The 13,932-nt window shown below is 49.6% G+C and overlaps 1 protein-coding gene across 3 annotated transcripts in view; it reads right to left on the reverse strand.

Moving 5' to 3' along the window:
• The window catches only part of ahr1b (aryl hydrocarbon receptor 1b), a 264,814-nt gene that overhangs the window by 45,935 nt on the left and 204,947 nt on the right, over window positions 1-13,932 (reverse strand). For all 3 annotated transcript variants that reach the window (XM_072480944.1, XM_072480951.1, XM_072480959.1), the window contains 2 exons: window positions 12,879-13,002; window positions 9,487-9,617 (listed from right to left, as the gene is read on the reverse strand). In XM_072480944.1, the coding sequence (XP_072337045.1) occupies window positions 9,487-9,617; window positions 12,879-13,002 (255 nt within the window). The remainder of the gene's footprint in view (window positions 1-9,486; window positions 9,618-12,878; window positions 13,003-13,932) is intronic.

Genomic DNA, 13,932 nt, shown 5'->3' on the forward strand with positions numbered 1-13,932 from the left:
AATCAACATTTCAGGTCTGTATCCCTTCATCAGAACTCAGAAAAGTTGGAAACGCAATAGGTTTTGAGGAAATGAAAGGGAAGAGGGTGGGAAGATTACAGGATGACAGTATTGTTATGGCGCAGAAGGCCATTCGGCCCATCGTGTCTGCACCGGCTCTCCAAATGTTCATCATGACTTAGTGCCATTCCCCTGCCTTTTCCCCGTACCCCTGCACATTGTTTCTATTCAAATAATCATTTAACGTCCTCTTGAATGTCTCGGTTAAAGCTGCCTCCACCACACTTCCAGGCACTTGCTGTGTGAAAAAGTTCTTTCTCACATCACTTTTTACTTGCTTTGCAAATAACTTTAAATCTGCGCCATCTCATTCTTGATCCTTTTAAGAGCAGGAACAGTTTCTCCCCGTCTACTCTGTCCAGCCCCCTCCTAATTTTGAACATTTCTATCAAATCTCCTCTCACCAAGGAGAACAATCCCCAACCTCTCCAATCTATCCTCAGAACTGGGGCGTCATTCTCCGACCCCCCCGCCGGGTTGGAGAATCGCCGGGGGCTGCCGTGAATCCCGCCCCCGCTGGTTGCCGAAGTCTCCGGTACCGGATATTCGGCGGGGGCGGGAATCGGGCCGCGCCGGTTGGCGGGCCCCCCCGCTGGATTCTCCGGCCCGAAGTCCCGCCGATAAATTGCCTGTCCCGCCGGCATGGATTAAACCACCTTTTGAACGGCGGGACAAGGCGGCGTGGGCGGGCTCCAGGGTCCTGGGGGGGTGCGGGGCGATCTGGCCCCGGGGGGTGCGCCCACGGTGGCCTGGCCCGCGATCGGGGCCCACCGATCCGCGGGCGGGCCTGTGCCGTGGGGGCACTCTTTCCCTTCCGCCTCCGCCACGGTCTCCACCATGGCGGAGGTGGAAGAGACTCCCTCCACTGCGTATGCGCGGGAAACTGTCAGCAGCCGCTGACGCTCCCGCGCATGCGCCGTCCCAATATGTCATTTCCGCGCCAGCTGGCGGGGCAAAAAAGGCCGTTTCCGCCAGCTGGCGGGGCGGAAATCCCTCCGGCGTCGGCCTAGCCCCTCAATGTTGGAGCTCGGCCCCCAAAGATGCGGATTCCGCACCTTTGGGGCGGCGCGATGCCCGTCTGATTGGTGCTGTTTTGGGCGCCAGTCAGCGGACATCGCGCCGTTTGGGGAGAATTCCGCCCCTGAAGTTTCTTATCCCTGGAACCAATCGCGTAAACCACTTCTGCGCCCTCTCCAATGTTTAGACATCCTAAGGGAAGGTCAGTGATAGTGTGGCTCTTGTAAGCAGCTCCCATTCCAGTTCATGGCTTCTCTTCTTCCTCCATTCCAACCATAAGTTTTTTTTACCAAGCTAAAAGAATTTTAACCTTTTTTTGTCATTTTGATAGTTAGTTTTACTGTGAGCATTTGCTGTTTCAAATTGTTTTCTCGATATATGTGTACAAATAAGTTAATTTCGTAATATTGGGCCCTGCAGTATTTGGGTCTGGAATTGAAATTTGTGTGTGTCTAATGCTTGATCAAATTATAAAGGTTGGGCAGCAAGCTGGCGCACTGCTGCCTCACGCCGCTGAGGATCCGGGTTCGATCCTGGCCCCAGGTCACTGTCCGTGTGGAGTTTTGCACATTGATGCACTCTCAATTACCACAAAGACGAGAGTAGTGGAATAATCGAGGCTTTATTGAGCAAAATGTGGTGCCTCCTGTAGCTGGAACCAGAATGGCTGCAGCATCGGAGAGCACACACATTTATACGCCGCCTACTGGGCGGAGCCAGCAGGCAGGGATTTAGCCATGTACCTCTACTATACGGGCAATGCCGTAATACATGTAATACAACTAGTGGTGACCACCACATTCACCCCCTGTTAAAAAAAAAAGAGTCCGGCGGGGGTGGTGGAAAACATTACAAGTTAAGTCTGTAGGGGGCCTTGACCTTCCTCTGCGATCGCCTCAGTCCTGGTGGTCATGTGGGTGCCGACTTGGTCACCTGCGACTCCGGGAGCGTGTTGTCCTTGTCTTCGTTGCCCCTGAGTGGATCCAGTGGGGGGACGGATCCTGCTGGGGTGGGGGCTGCGGTGAGGTTCGCTGGAGGGAGGGTGAGTGGCGCAGGGGTGAATGAGGCAACCTGGCGGGGGGGGGGGGGTGGGGGTGGGGAATCCAGCGCGTACCAGGTCCCGGAGGGAGACTGTGTCTTGGCGCCCGTCGGGGTGTGCCACGTAGGCGTACTGCGGGTTTGCATGTAGGAGGTGGACTTTTCCGACCAAGAGGTCCGACTTATGGGTCCGCACATGCTTCCGAAGGAGGACGGGTCCAGGAACTGTCAGTCCTGTTGGGACGAGACTCCGGAGGTGGACTTCCTGGGGAAGCAAACACACGTTCGTGAGGGGTTTCGTTGGTCGCGGTGCAGAGGAACGATCGGATGGAGTGGAGCACGTTGGGGAGGACTTCCTGCCAGCGGTAGACCGGGAGATTTTTAGACCGCAGGGCCAGCAGTACGGCCTTCCAGACCGTCCCGTTCTCCCTGTCCACCTGCCCGTTTCCCCGGGGGTTGTAGCTGGTCATCCTGCTCGAGGCAATGCCCTTGCTGAGCAGGAACTGGCGCAGCTCATCGCTCATAAAAGAGGATCCCCGATCGCTGTGGATGTAGGTGGGGAAACCAAATAGAGTGAAGATGCTGTGGAGGGCTTTAATTACCGTGGCAGAAGTCATATCGGGGCATGGGATGGCGAAAGGGAACCGGGAGTACTCATCAATCACGTTCAGAAAGTACGTGTTGCGGTCGGTGGAGGGGAGGGGCCCTTTGAAGTCCATGCTGAGGCGCTCAAAGGGGCGGGAGGCCTTCACCAGGTGCGCTCGATTTGGCCGGTAGAAGTGCGGCTTGCACTCTGCGCAGACCTGGCAAGTCTCTGGTGTCGGTCTTGACCTCCTCAATGGAGTAGGGCAGGTTGCGGGCCTTGATGAAATGTAAGAACCGGGTGACCCCCGGGTGGCAGAGGTCATAGTGGAGAGCCCGGAGTCCGTCCACTTGTGCGCTGGCTCATGTACCGCGGGATAGGGCATCAGGGGGCTCATTGAGCTTCCCAGGCCGATACAAGATCTCATAGTTATAGGTGGAGACCTCGATCATCCACCTCAATACCTTGTCATTTTTGATCTTGCCCCGCTGTGTATTATTAAACATAAAGGCAACCGACCGTTGGTCGGTGAGGAGAGTGAATCTCCTGCTGGCCAGGTAATGCCTCCAATGTCGCACAGCTTCCACAATGGCTTGGGCCTTGTTTTCGACAGAGGAGTGCCGAATTTCGGAGGCATGGAGGGTGCGGGAAAAGAAGGACCGAGTGGTTGACCAGTACGGACAGCGGGCCACCTTCCCGTACCACCATCTGCGCCTGGGTGGTGGCCAGAGCTACGTCCGATGCATCGCCCTCCACCTGGAAGGGGAGCGACTCGTCGACTGCGTGCATCGTGGCCTTCACAATGTCTGCCTTGATACGGTTGAAGGCCTATGGGCATCAGCCGTCAGGGGAAAAACTGTGGACTGAATGAGTGGGCGGGTCTTGTCCGCACAATTAGCGACCCACTGGGCATAGTAGGAGAAAAACTCCAGGCATCGTTTCAGGCCTTAGAGCAGTGGGGGAGTGGGAGTTCCATGAGGGGGAGCATGCGGTCGGGGTCAGGCCCTAGGACTCCATTTTCCACAACATAGCCAAGGATGGCTAAACGGTTGGTGCGGAACACGCATTTCTCCTTATTGTGTGTGAGATTAGGGAGTTTGGCGGTATGGAGGAATTTTTGGAGGTTAGCGTCGTGGTCCTGCTGATCGTGGCCTCAGATGGTGACGTTATCTAGGTTAGTAGGTTAGGGAAGGTGGCCTGCAGTCCGTACCGGTCAACCATTCGGTCCATCTCTCGCTGGAAGACCGAGACCCCATTGGTGACGCCGAAAGGAACCCGAAGGAAGTGATAGAGGTGGCCATCGGCTTCGAACGCAGTGTATTGGCGGTCCTCCGGGCTGATGGAGAGTTGGTGGTAGGCGGACTTCAGGTCCACTGTGGAAAAGACTCGATACTGCGCAATCTGATTGACCATGTCAGATATGCATGGGAGAGGGAACGCGTCGAGCTGCGTGTACCGATTGATGGTCTGACTGTAGTCAATGACCATCCTGTGCTTCTCCCCAGTCTTTACTACTACCACTTGAGCTTTCCAGGGGCTGTTGCTGGCCTCAATGACCCCTTCCCACAGAAGCCGTTGGACCTCCGACCTGATGAAGGTCCTGTCCTGGGCACTGTACCGTCTGCTCCTAGTGGCGATGGGTTTGCAATCCGGGGTGAGGTTCGCAATCAGGGAAGGTGGATCGACCTTAAGTGTCGTGAGGCTGCATACGGTGGGGGGGTGGGGTTCCACCTAATTTTAAGGTTAGGCTTTGGAGATGGCACTGAAAGTCCAGGCCGAGTAACAGGGCAGCGCAGAGGTGGAGGAGGTAGAGCCAGATGTTGCTGAACTCTATGCCCTGGACGGTGAGGGATGTGATGCAGTACCCCCGGATTTCCACGGAATGGGATCCGGAGGCCAGGGAGATTTTCTGGGTGACAGGGTGTACCGGGAGGGAGTAGCGCCTTACTGTAGTGGGCTGGATGAAGCTCTCTGTGCTCCCGGAGTCAAAAAGGCAGGTCGCCTCGTGCCCATCGATCTTCACCGTCGTCGTCGCGGTCGCAAGGCCGGGATTGGTCCAGGGTGATAGAGGCGAGCTGCAGCAGATGCTGGGAGGTCCCGGGCTGGTCAGCGGTGGTGGAGTTAGCGGCAGGCGATGAACGGCCAGATGAGCAGGGGTCCTGAGGTGCCATCCAAAATGGCGCCGAAGATGGCGGCGCCCACGGAGCGCACATGGTGGGCGACATCAAAGATGGTGGCGCCCACGGGCCGCACGTGGCTTGCGGCGAAGAAGATGGCGGCGCCCACGGGCCGCACGTGGCTTGCGAAGGGGATAATGGAGGCGCCCGTGGGTCACACGTGGGGGTTGTAGGAATGGCAGGCCTGGAAACAGTGGCGACCGACCGGGCCTGGCAAACAGAAACAAAGTGTCCCTTCTTCCCACAGCCGTTGCAGGTCGCGTTCCGCGCCAGGCAGCGCTGCCTTGGTGTTTGTTTTGCCCGCAAAAATAGCACTCGGGCCCCCCAGAGTTGGCTGGCCGCCGCGCGGCGCAGGCTTGCGGTGGGCTGGAGTCGGCAGCTGGTGGGTCCCACGATGCCCACAAGGGTGCCGCGTGGTCGGGGGCGTAGGACTGGACGTTACGGGAGGCCACTTCTAATGAATTAGCGAGCTGCCTAGTTCCCGCAAGATCATGCGTACCTCCTTCCAGTAGCCGCTGGCTGACGTACACAGACTTCATGCCCGTAAATCCCTGCCTGCTGGCTCCGCCCAGTAGGTGGCGTATAAATGTGTGTGCTCGCCAGTGCTGCAGCCATTCTGGTTCCAGCTACAGGAGGCACAACATCTTTGCTCAATAAAGCTTTGATTATTCCACTACTCTCGTCTTTGTGGTAATTGAGAGTGCATCAATTTATTGTGCGAAAAAAATTAAAGGTTTGGTGTGCTGGACTGCCGAAACTGCCTGGCAGTCACAGTTCCTACCTAGGATGTGCAGGGCACACCAGAAATCGTCCAGAGACTCCCCGGGTTGTTGCTGTCTCGTGGCCAGGAGGTGCCTGGCGTATGCTTGATTGACTCGTCGAACGTAATGTCCCTTCAGGAACTCCATCGCTTCGGAGTAAGTGGGTGCATCCCGGATGAGAGGAAAAATGTCAGGGCTCACCCGTGAATAGAAGACCTGGAGCTTTTGCGAGTCTGAGGGTTCCTCAGCAAATGTTCAGAGGTAGCTTTCGAAGCAGGCTAGCCAGTGGTCAAAGGCGGACGTAGCATTGGCTGCTTGAGGGCTCAGCTGCAGGCGATCAGGCTTGATGTAGAGATCCATTGTTAAAAAAATTTTTTTGCACAATAAATTGATGCACTCTCAATTACCACAAAGACGAGAGTAGTGGAATAATCAAGGCTTTATTGAGCAAAGATGTTGTACCTCCTGTAGCTGGAACCAGAATGGCTGCAGCACTGGCGAGCACACACATTTATACGCCACCTACTGGGCGGAGCCAGCAGGCAGGGATTTACCCTTGTACCTCGACTATACGGGCAGTGCCGTAATACATGTAATACAACTAGTGGTGACCACCACACATTCGACCCGTGTCTGCGTGGGCCTCACCCCCACAACCCAAAGATGTGCAGGTTAGGTGGATTAGCCACACTAAATTGCCCCTGAATTGGAAAAAAATAATTGGCTGCTCTAAATTCATTTAAAATAAATGTTGTTGTTTGAATTGTCCATCCTTGAGAGATGATACACACGCAGCAAATGATCATATCAGGTGGGGTATCTTCATTTTGTGCTGCTTTGCTGATGGGCATGAAGGCCAAACCTTGAGAGGCAGGTTCTTCCACTAGAAGCAGCACCCAAAGCTACCGACTGCCGTTGTGGGTTGGCAACTGTTGCCAAACCACTGTAGCCACCGTGGTGATGTACTCCTGCTCACAGGCGGTGCCATCATCTCCCTCTGACATCAGCTGGTGGCTCCCAGGTGTGATCATTGAAGTTTAGGACCTTCATGTCATGCTCGCAAGCATCCTCGAATCGGAGCTTAGGGCATCCGACTTGCCCTCTGGCTCCATCTACCTCACCATAAAGGAAGTCTTTGAGTAGGTGACCATCTTCCATCCTGTTGCCGTGTCCGATCCACCGAGATGCCTCTGTTTGCTTCGTGCAAACACACTTGAGAGCTTTGCTTTTGAAAGGATTGCCACATTTGGGATTTTGTCCTGCCAGGTTATGGTCAGGGTATATTCTGTCAGGACACACTCAAACTACAAAAACATCTTTTCATTAGGTGCTCACTTTCGAAAAGTGGTTATGTAAATTCTGTGAACACTCTCTAGCTTGTGACGTCTGGATGATGACACAAACTTCACACACCTAATAACATGTAATAACAAATCCAATATATTAAGGTGGGTGAGAGTGAATATGACTCTAGCAATTGTGTGTGATTATCGAACCTCAAGTTAATATGAGAGTGTGAATGTGGTTGTTAAAAATCTGTTTATTTCAATTCAAGGTTGAGCTCCAGAAAATGGGAGATTTAAGGAATGCGTCTATGTCAATGTTTAGCTTTATTTAAATTAAAGACACATGGCATGGATTTATTTTGACTGTAATTAGCATTAAAACTGCTGAAAGGCACAATAATATTTTTCTGAAAAAGGTAAAAGCAGCTTTGAAGAGTTACAAAGGTACATCTTGAACTTTTGCATAGCACCATTTTTTATTGACTTAACGGTTGCATCTGAAACTACTGTTAATCTTATGGAATGCCGCTCCCCCCTCCCCCCAAACCAAGGAAGGGATTTTCCGACTCTTTCTGCCGGTAGAATCTTCTATTCCTGCTTCAGGCCACCTCCCCCGCCGATGACGGGTTCTGCAGGGATGGGCGAGCCACCCAAAATGCCATTGACATCAGCAGGTCCGGAGTATCCCACCGGTGGCCCGTCTCCAATATCGGAAAACACTCCTCAGTGGGACGGCCGGAAAATCTCGCTCCAAGTGTTTTTCACGTGAAGAGCTAATTAACCTCTTACTCCTGTGAATAGCACTGAATTGAGAGTGAGACACTGTATTGTCTTTTACTTCTCAGTTCAAGGCAATACCACCCTGCTCACCAAGTTCTTATGGAGCTGAGTCTTTTGACGAGGGGAGCTCGAGGGAATGAAATGTGGGTGAGGGTTTCAGCAGCTGAGGAGCTGGGACAGAGCAGAGTTGGGCAAAGTTACAGAGGTGGAAGTCAATGGTTTTAAAGACAGAGGGGGCTATGTGGTCGGAAGCTCAACTCAGGGTGACATACAAATCCAAGGGTGAGAACAGTCTGGTTCAGCCTCCGACACCTGCCAGGAAATGAAAAGATTTAAAATCAAATCTCTTTTTCAAAATATTATACAAAGTGAAATAAAAAATGGGACAAGCTAAAATATCATTTAAAAATGGTGAAAAAATTACTTAAATCTAAAAAAATTAGTTTACAAAAATGTACGAATTAACCCAATTAGGGGAGGCAGTGGCGTAGTGGTATTGTCACTGGACTAGTAAACCAGAGACCCAGGGTAATGCTCTGGGGATGAGGGTTCAAATCCCACCATTGCACATGGTCAAATTTGAATTCAATAAAAATCTGGAATTAAAAGTCTGATGATGACCACAAAACCAATGGCAACTGTCGTAAAAACCCATCTGGTTCACTAATGTCCTTTAGGGAAGGAAATCTGTCACCCTTACCTGGTCTGGCCTACATGTGACTCCAGATCCACAGCAATGTGGCTGACTCTTAAGTGCCCTCAGGGATGCAACAAATGCTGGACCGGCCAGCGACACCCACATCCCATGAACAAATTTTTTAAAACGCAACGGAGACAGTTAACAACTCTTCACACAGATAAAATTCTCTTTTCAGAGCCAGTTATGTTGTTCAACAATACCACTCAGATCAGCGTTATAAACCCAGTTACAGCTGAGTGAACAAGGTGGTGGCAATGGTGAGTAACAGATCACAATTTCAGGATTTCCTTAACCTGCCCATTGCGCTAAATCCTGAAGTCACGGTCAGTTTCAGGAACAATGGCGGTGGGAGCTGACAGTTCGCTGTCAAAGAAAACCCTGTAAAATCTGGGTGGTTCTCTTTTACATATTTTGACAGCTGGAGGTAACACATCTGGATTGCTGCAGGCATTCTCAAAACTGATGTACATAGATACTTGCCAATTGTGTTGCTAACACCAACATAGCCGTTTACAGAAAAAAACTTGTCACTTCAACTCGGGATGCATGCCAAATCCCGTGGACATCCAATATCACAACAATCTAGCTTCAAGCCCACATTTCACAACAAACTTGGTGGTTGGGGGGGGGGGGGTGAGAGTAGTGGGTTTCTGTGTCTCAGTCACATTCTATAAGCTCCAGAGACAATGATCTCACTGGCTCATCTGCTCTGTGTTCCCCAGGAATAAACACTGCGTTATATGACCTGAATAGCATCACTGAGAGATCAAAATCCTTTAGGCAGGGGAGATGTCATTGCAAATCCATCAGCGGGGGGGTCAACAAAGATTAATTGCAGTACCCCAGCAACCGCCGAACCCATACAGCAACTCTCAGATGGAACATAAGAAATGAAGATTGAGGAGCAGGAGGAGGCAAACACAAATACGAGTAAACCAAATTTCAAGTAATCACAACTATTTATACTACATGAGAAAGGGGTGTTGATTAGTTGGCAAGTTGATTGGCTGAGGCCAAAAATCTCTTTTCCAGCAATGATCAAAGGTAAACCTTTCACTATCAGTGATTGAAAACAGTAACATACCAAGAAACCGGATGAATTATCCAACAAACAACGAAACCGACAAACAAAATTCCTCTCGAGAAAGGACGTATTCTCTGGTGGTAACTGTTCAGGGCTGTAGGGGATTACAGCTGTCGAGGTAACTTTATCACCTGAAAATAGTGTTGGAGAAAGAAGCATAATTTAAACATTGGGTAAACTGCTGTAAAAGTGATGTGGAGATGCCGCCGTTGGACTGTGGTGAGCACACTAAGAAGTCTTACAACACCAGGTTAAAGTCCAACAGATTTGTTTCGAATCACAGGCTTTCGGAGCGAGTCTTTGCAGATAACCTGGACCTTGGATTCGTGCCGCATTACATTCACCCCCCACCATCTGGCCTGGGCTTGAGAAATCCTACCAACTGTCCTGGCCTGAGACAATTCACACCTCTTTAACCTGTGATTATCCCTCTCTCCAGTTGCTCCGTTTGGACCTGTAAAGACTTAATTACCTGCAAAGACTCGCATTCAAAGTATCATCTTGCATCATTGACTTTGTTCATATAAATTTTTCTGGAACCCACCTCTTCATTCACCTGAGGAAGGAGCAGTGCCAGTGATTCGAAACAAACCTGTTGGACTTTAACCTGGTCATGTAAGACGTCTTACTGTGCTGTAAAAGTGATAGAGAAACTGCTCCTCTAATGTGTGTCACTACTGGCTATCTTTGCACAGTAAGAACCAGTGAATACCACTATGCTGCTGCAAAGAAGGTCAATTGGCAATGTCCCATCTCTCCAGGCTGCTCTCATATATCTCAGGACAGCAAAACGTTCAAAGAAAATATCGCAGAATACGCCTGATCTACCCAGCGAAGGTTCAATCCTCTGTAACGGCCGAGTTAACTGATCTTAACAATTAAACTCAGTATTCCTGGGCTGGATGTTTGTTGAGGTGGCAGAGTTGTTTTGTAATCAGCTGCTCAGATTAAGTCAGAACTGGATTTTGGTATGATGCATCCCACAGTAGAAGAGGTCAGTGACAGGAAGAACTCTGGTCTGGTCTCTCTGGGATGGGGAGTGACCATTTGCTGCCCCCCCCCCCACAACGCTATTTTCATTGTAACTGGAGGGATTTGGGACCCCAGCAGGCAAGTCCATTTGTAAACCTTGGGGTGAACTTGCTGAGGTGTCGGGAGCTTTTTGACAAGTAAGTTTCAACGGTCTTGTTATATCTCCATGCCTCCGCTGTAAACACATGCCCCTTCCATGCCTCCCACTTATCTTCCTTATCCACTCTTTCAGCATCCACCATGCGCAGGACCAATAAGCCCAAATAATAACACTAGCAAATCTTTGAAATTTTCCTGAAACTGGCAAAATGAGTGAACAGGTTTTGAAAATCTCTTTTGCAGAAAACTGCTGATCTTACAACCTCTTTGAAGTGACATCTAAACACAGCCATTCATTGCATCAATGAATAAGGCTTTAATCCTTGCAACACCTCTTAAATAAACAGACAGGCATTGAAAAAGCACATCACAGAATTAAAAACCTCAACCTCATTAAGTGGTCATTCACACTGAGCTGAGTGCTGAGAGCGAGAGGGCCAAAGAAGCATGTGAAGAATTTGAGCCGAAAGTCCCAGAGAATGGAGCCTTCTTGAGAGCACCTGTCTGCTTCCACCACTGCCTTGGGCCTACCTAGGGTGATGGCAGATCTGAACCATGCCCACCCCATGACTCACGGACATACAAGTATTCTGTAAATGGAAGTAGGTGATAGGGTCAGAGACCCAAAATAGCACAACTGACAGTTCATTTTCTTTTTAAATTTAGAGTGTCCAATTCATTTTCTTCCAATTAAGCGTCAATTTAGTGTGGCCAATCCACCTACCCTGCACATCTTTGGGTTGTGGGGATGAAACCCATGCAAACTCCACACGGACAGTGACCCAGAGCCGGGATCGAACCTGGGACCTCGGCGCCGTTAGACAGCAGTGCTAACTACTGCGCCACCTTGCTGCCCGCAACTGACAGTTCATGATGCTGAGGAGAAGGTCAAGCCCATTCTATTGAGACTATCTGAATGATTCACCTATTCTGTTCTGAGCTTTAAAGAGGCACATCAACTTTCGGAAAGTTTATCTGTAAACCCCCAGCTCAACCTTTGGGAAGAGGCCTGATGACCAAAATCATAAGAATCTGATAGGAAATGGCGACTTCTGTCTCTCTCATTATAAATGTTTTTGATTGATCATTAATGATACTTAATCCAAAGAGATCCAAATTGACATTGACTTTGCATGTGTAAAACTGCCAACTGTGGTACATTGAGATGTGACAGACATACAGGTTTTGAACATGCACATGGGTAGATGCATTTCCTTCAACAGATGGTGTTCCAGCAGAAACAAATAATGGCCTGGAATAATTTTTAGAAGTACTTGAAGTGAACAATCCTTCACCAAACATCCTATTCCCTTCAAGCACATTGATGAGGCACAAAATAATTCAGGAGTCATATATTTTCTGGACTTACAAATATCCCATGTTAATTATGAGCCCAAAAGAAACCCATTGTCCTGCAGAGAAAACTGTGAGGATCTCTTTAATTATTGCCAATTCCTGGAAGACCAAATCATCTTGATCATAGTCCGGGGTCATGTAAAAGACACCAAGTTTTACAAGATTGTCAGGTGATATTAACCCTCCCTCCCTTTCCCATTCCCAATGTCTCACACTCACAATCATTCCCCTGATCTTTATTCCACCTATCCTTCCTCCATTCAAGTCCTCAGCTGTTCATGCTGGTGTAGTGGTTGTATTGCCTGACCAAATGTCTGGGCTACTAATCCAGGAAGAGCGAGTTCAAATCCCACCATGAGATCCTCGTTTAAGGATTTGGAAATCAGCTTATGAGAATTCTGGAACAAAGAGTCAGTATTGACAAAGATTGCCTTAAAACGGTCAGACTGTTTTATAACCCCAACTGATTCACCGACATCCTTTTGGGGTGGGAAACCTGCTGTCCATCTCCATCAGGTCAACGTGAGAACAATCCACACGAACTTGGGCTGAGTCTCATTTGCCCTCCAAAATGGTTGAACAAGCCACTCAGCCGAAGAAGAAAAGCCCAATGCCAGTGGCACATGGCAGTTTGGAATAGGTGATAAATGCCGACATTGCCAGTGATGTTTACACCCCAAGAATAAATGTAAAAAGAATACCACTCTCCCCTTCTCATTGTTCTACCTCAAACCCCCCTCCCACACCGCTCCATCTCACAGCTTTGAAAACCCGAAATGCAGCATTCTTTAAATGTCCCTCTTTTGGTTGACCTAGTCTCCGACTCCTCTTTTGCAATGTGGACTTTTTCCAAAAGATCGCGAAAGAAAGATGAAAGTGTGAGGAGAAACATTTTCACCACTTGCCTGCGAGAGTTTTCCCTGCCTCGGTGATGGTTGGCGGGTTCAAGGCCCAGTGAAGGTTCCTGCGAAATTCCAGCTGGTCTTCAGTATGAATCAGTTCAAACACACTTTGGTGCATGACATCAGTCTGACAATACAAAATACATCAAACCCTTCAGGTGACGAAACAAGCTTGGCACGGACTCATTATCAAGCATTAGAAGCTAACAGATAGGAGTAGGCCAATTCGGTCTCCACACCTTTCCCCGCTGATCACCGAGATCATGACTAATCTTCGACTTGAACTTCACCTATCTCCTGCTCCCCAAGCCCCTTAATTCCTGAACTACCCAAATAAAGCAGACCAAGGCAGGCCAGCAGCACGGTTCAATACCCGTACCAGCCTCTCCGAACAGGCGCCGGAATGTGGCGACTAGGGGCTTTTCACAGTAACTTAATTTGAAGCCTACTTGTGAAAATAGTGATTTTCATTTAATTTCATCTATCGTTCTTCATCGTGACCAATCATTGAGCATCCAAAATTTCAAAGACTCACCATCCTCTGAGTGAAGACATTCCTCCTCAGCTCAGTCAGAAATGGCTGACCCTTTATTCTGAGATGATGATCCCTAGATCTAGGTTCTCCAGCCAGTGGGCGGGGGGGGGGGGGGGGGGGGGGGGAACATTGTCAGCGTCAACTCTGCCAAACAATCTAAGAATTTTACACATTTGAATGGGATCACCACTCATTCTTCTAAACACCCTGGGCGAGCTCTGCTCAATCTCTCCTCATAGGATGGCCTGCCCTCTCCTCCTGAATCTCAACATCAGATGGCCTTCATTGCAATGTAGTTGGAAAGCATTTTATTTTGCAAGAAGGTGCCACACAAAAGGCTACTTAATAAGAAAAGAGCCCATGGCATTGGGGATAGTACATTAGTGTGGATGGAGGATTGGCTAACTGATCTAAGACAGAGGGTCGGAATAAGACGGACTTTTCAGCATGGCGACCTGTATCTAGTGGAGTGCCACAGGGATACGTGCCAGGGCCACAAGTATTTACACAATATATATTAAT

Source organism: Scyliorhinus torazame, chromosome 2 (genome assembly GCF_047496885.1).
Source record: "Scyliorhinus torazame isolate Kashiwa2021f chromosome 2, sScyTor2.1, whole genome shotgun sequence".
NCBI lineage: Eukaryota > Metazoa > Chordata > Chondrichthyes > Carcharhiniformes > Scyliorhinidae > Scyliorhinus > Scyliorhinus torazame.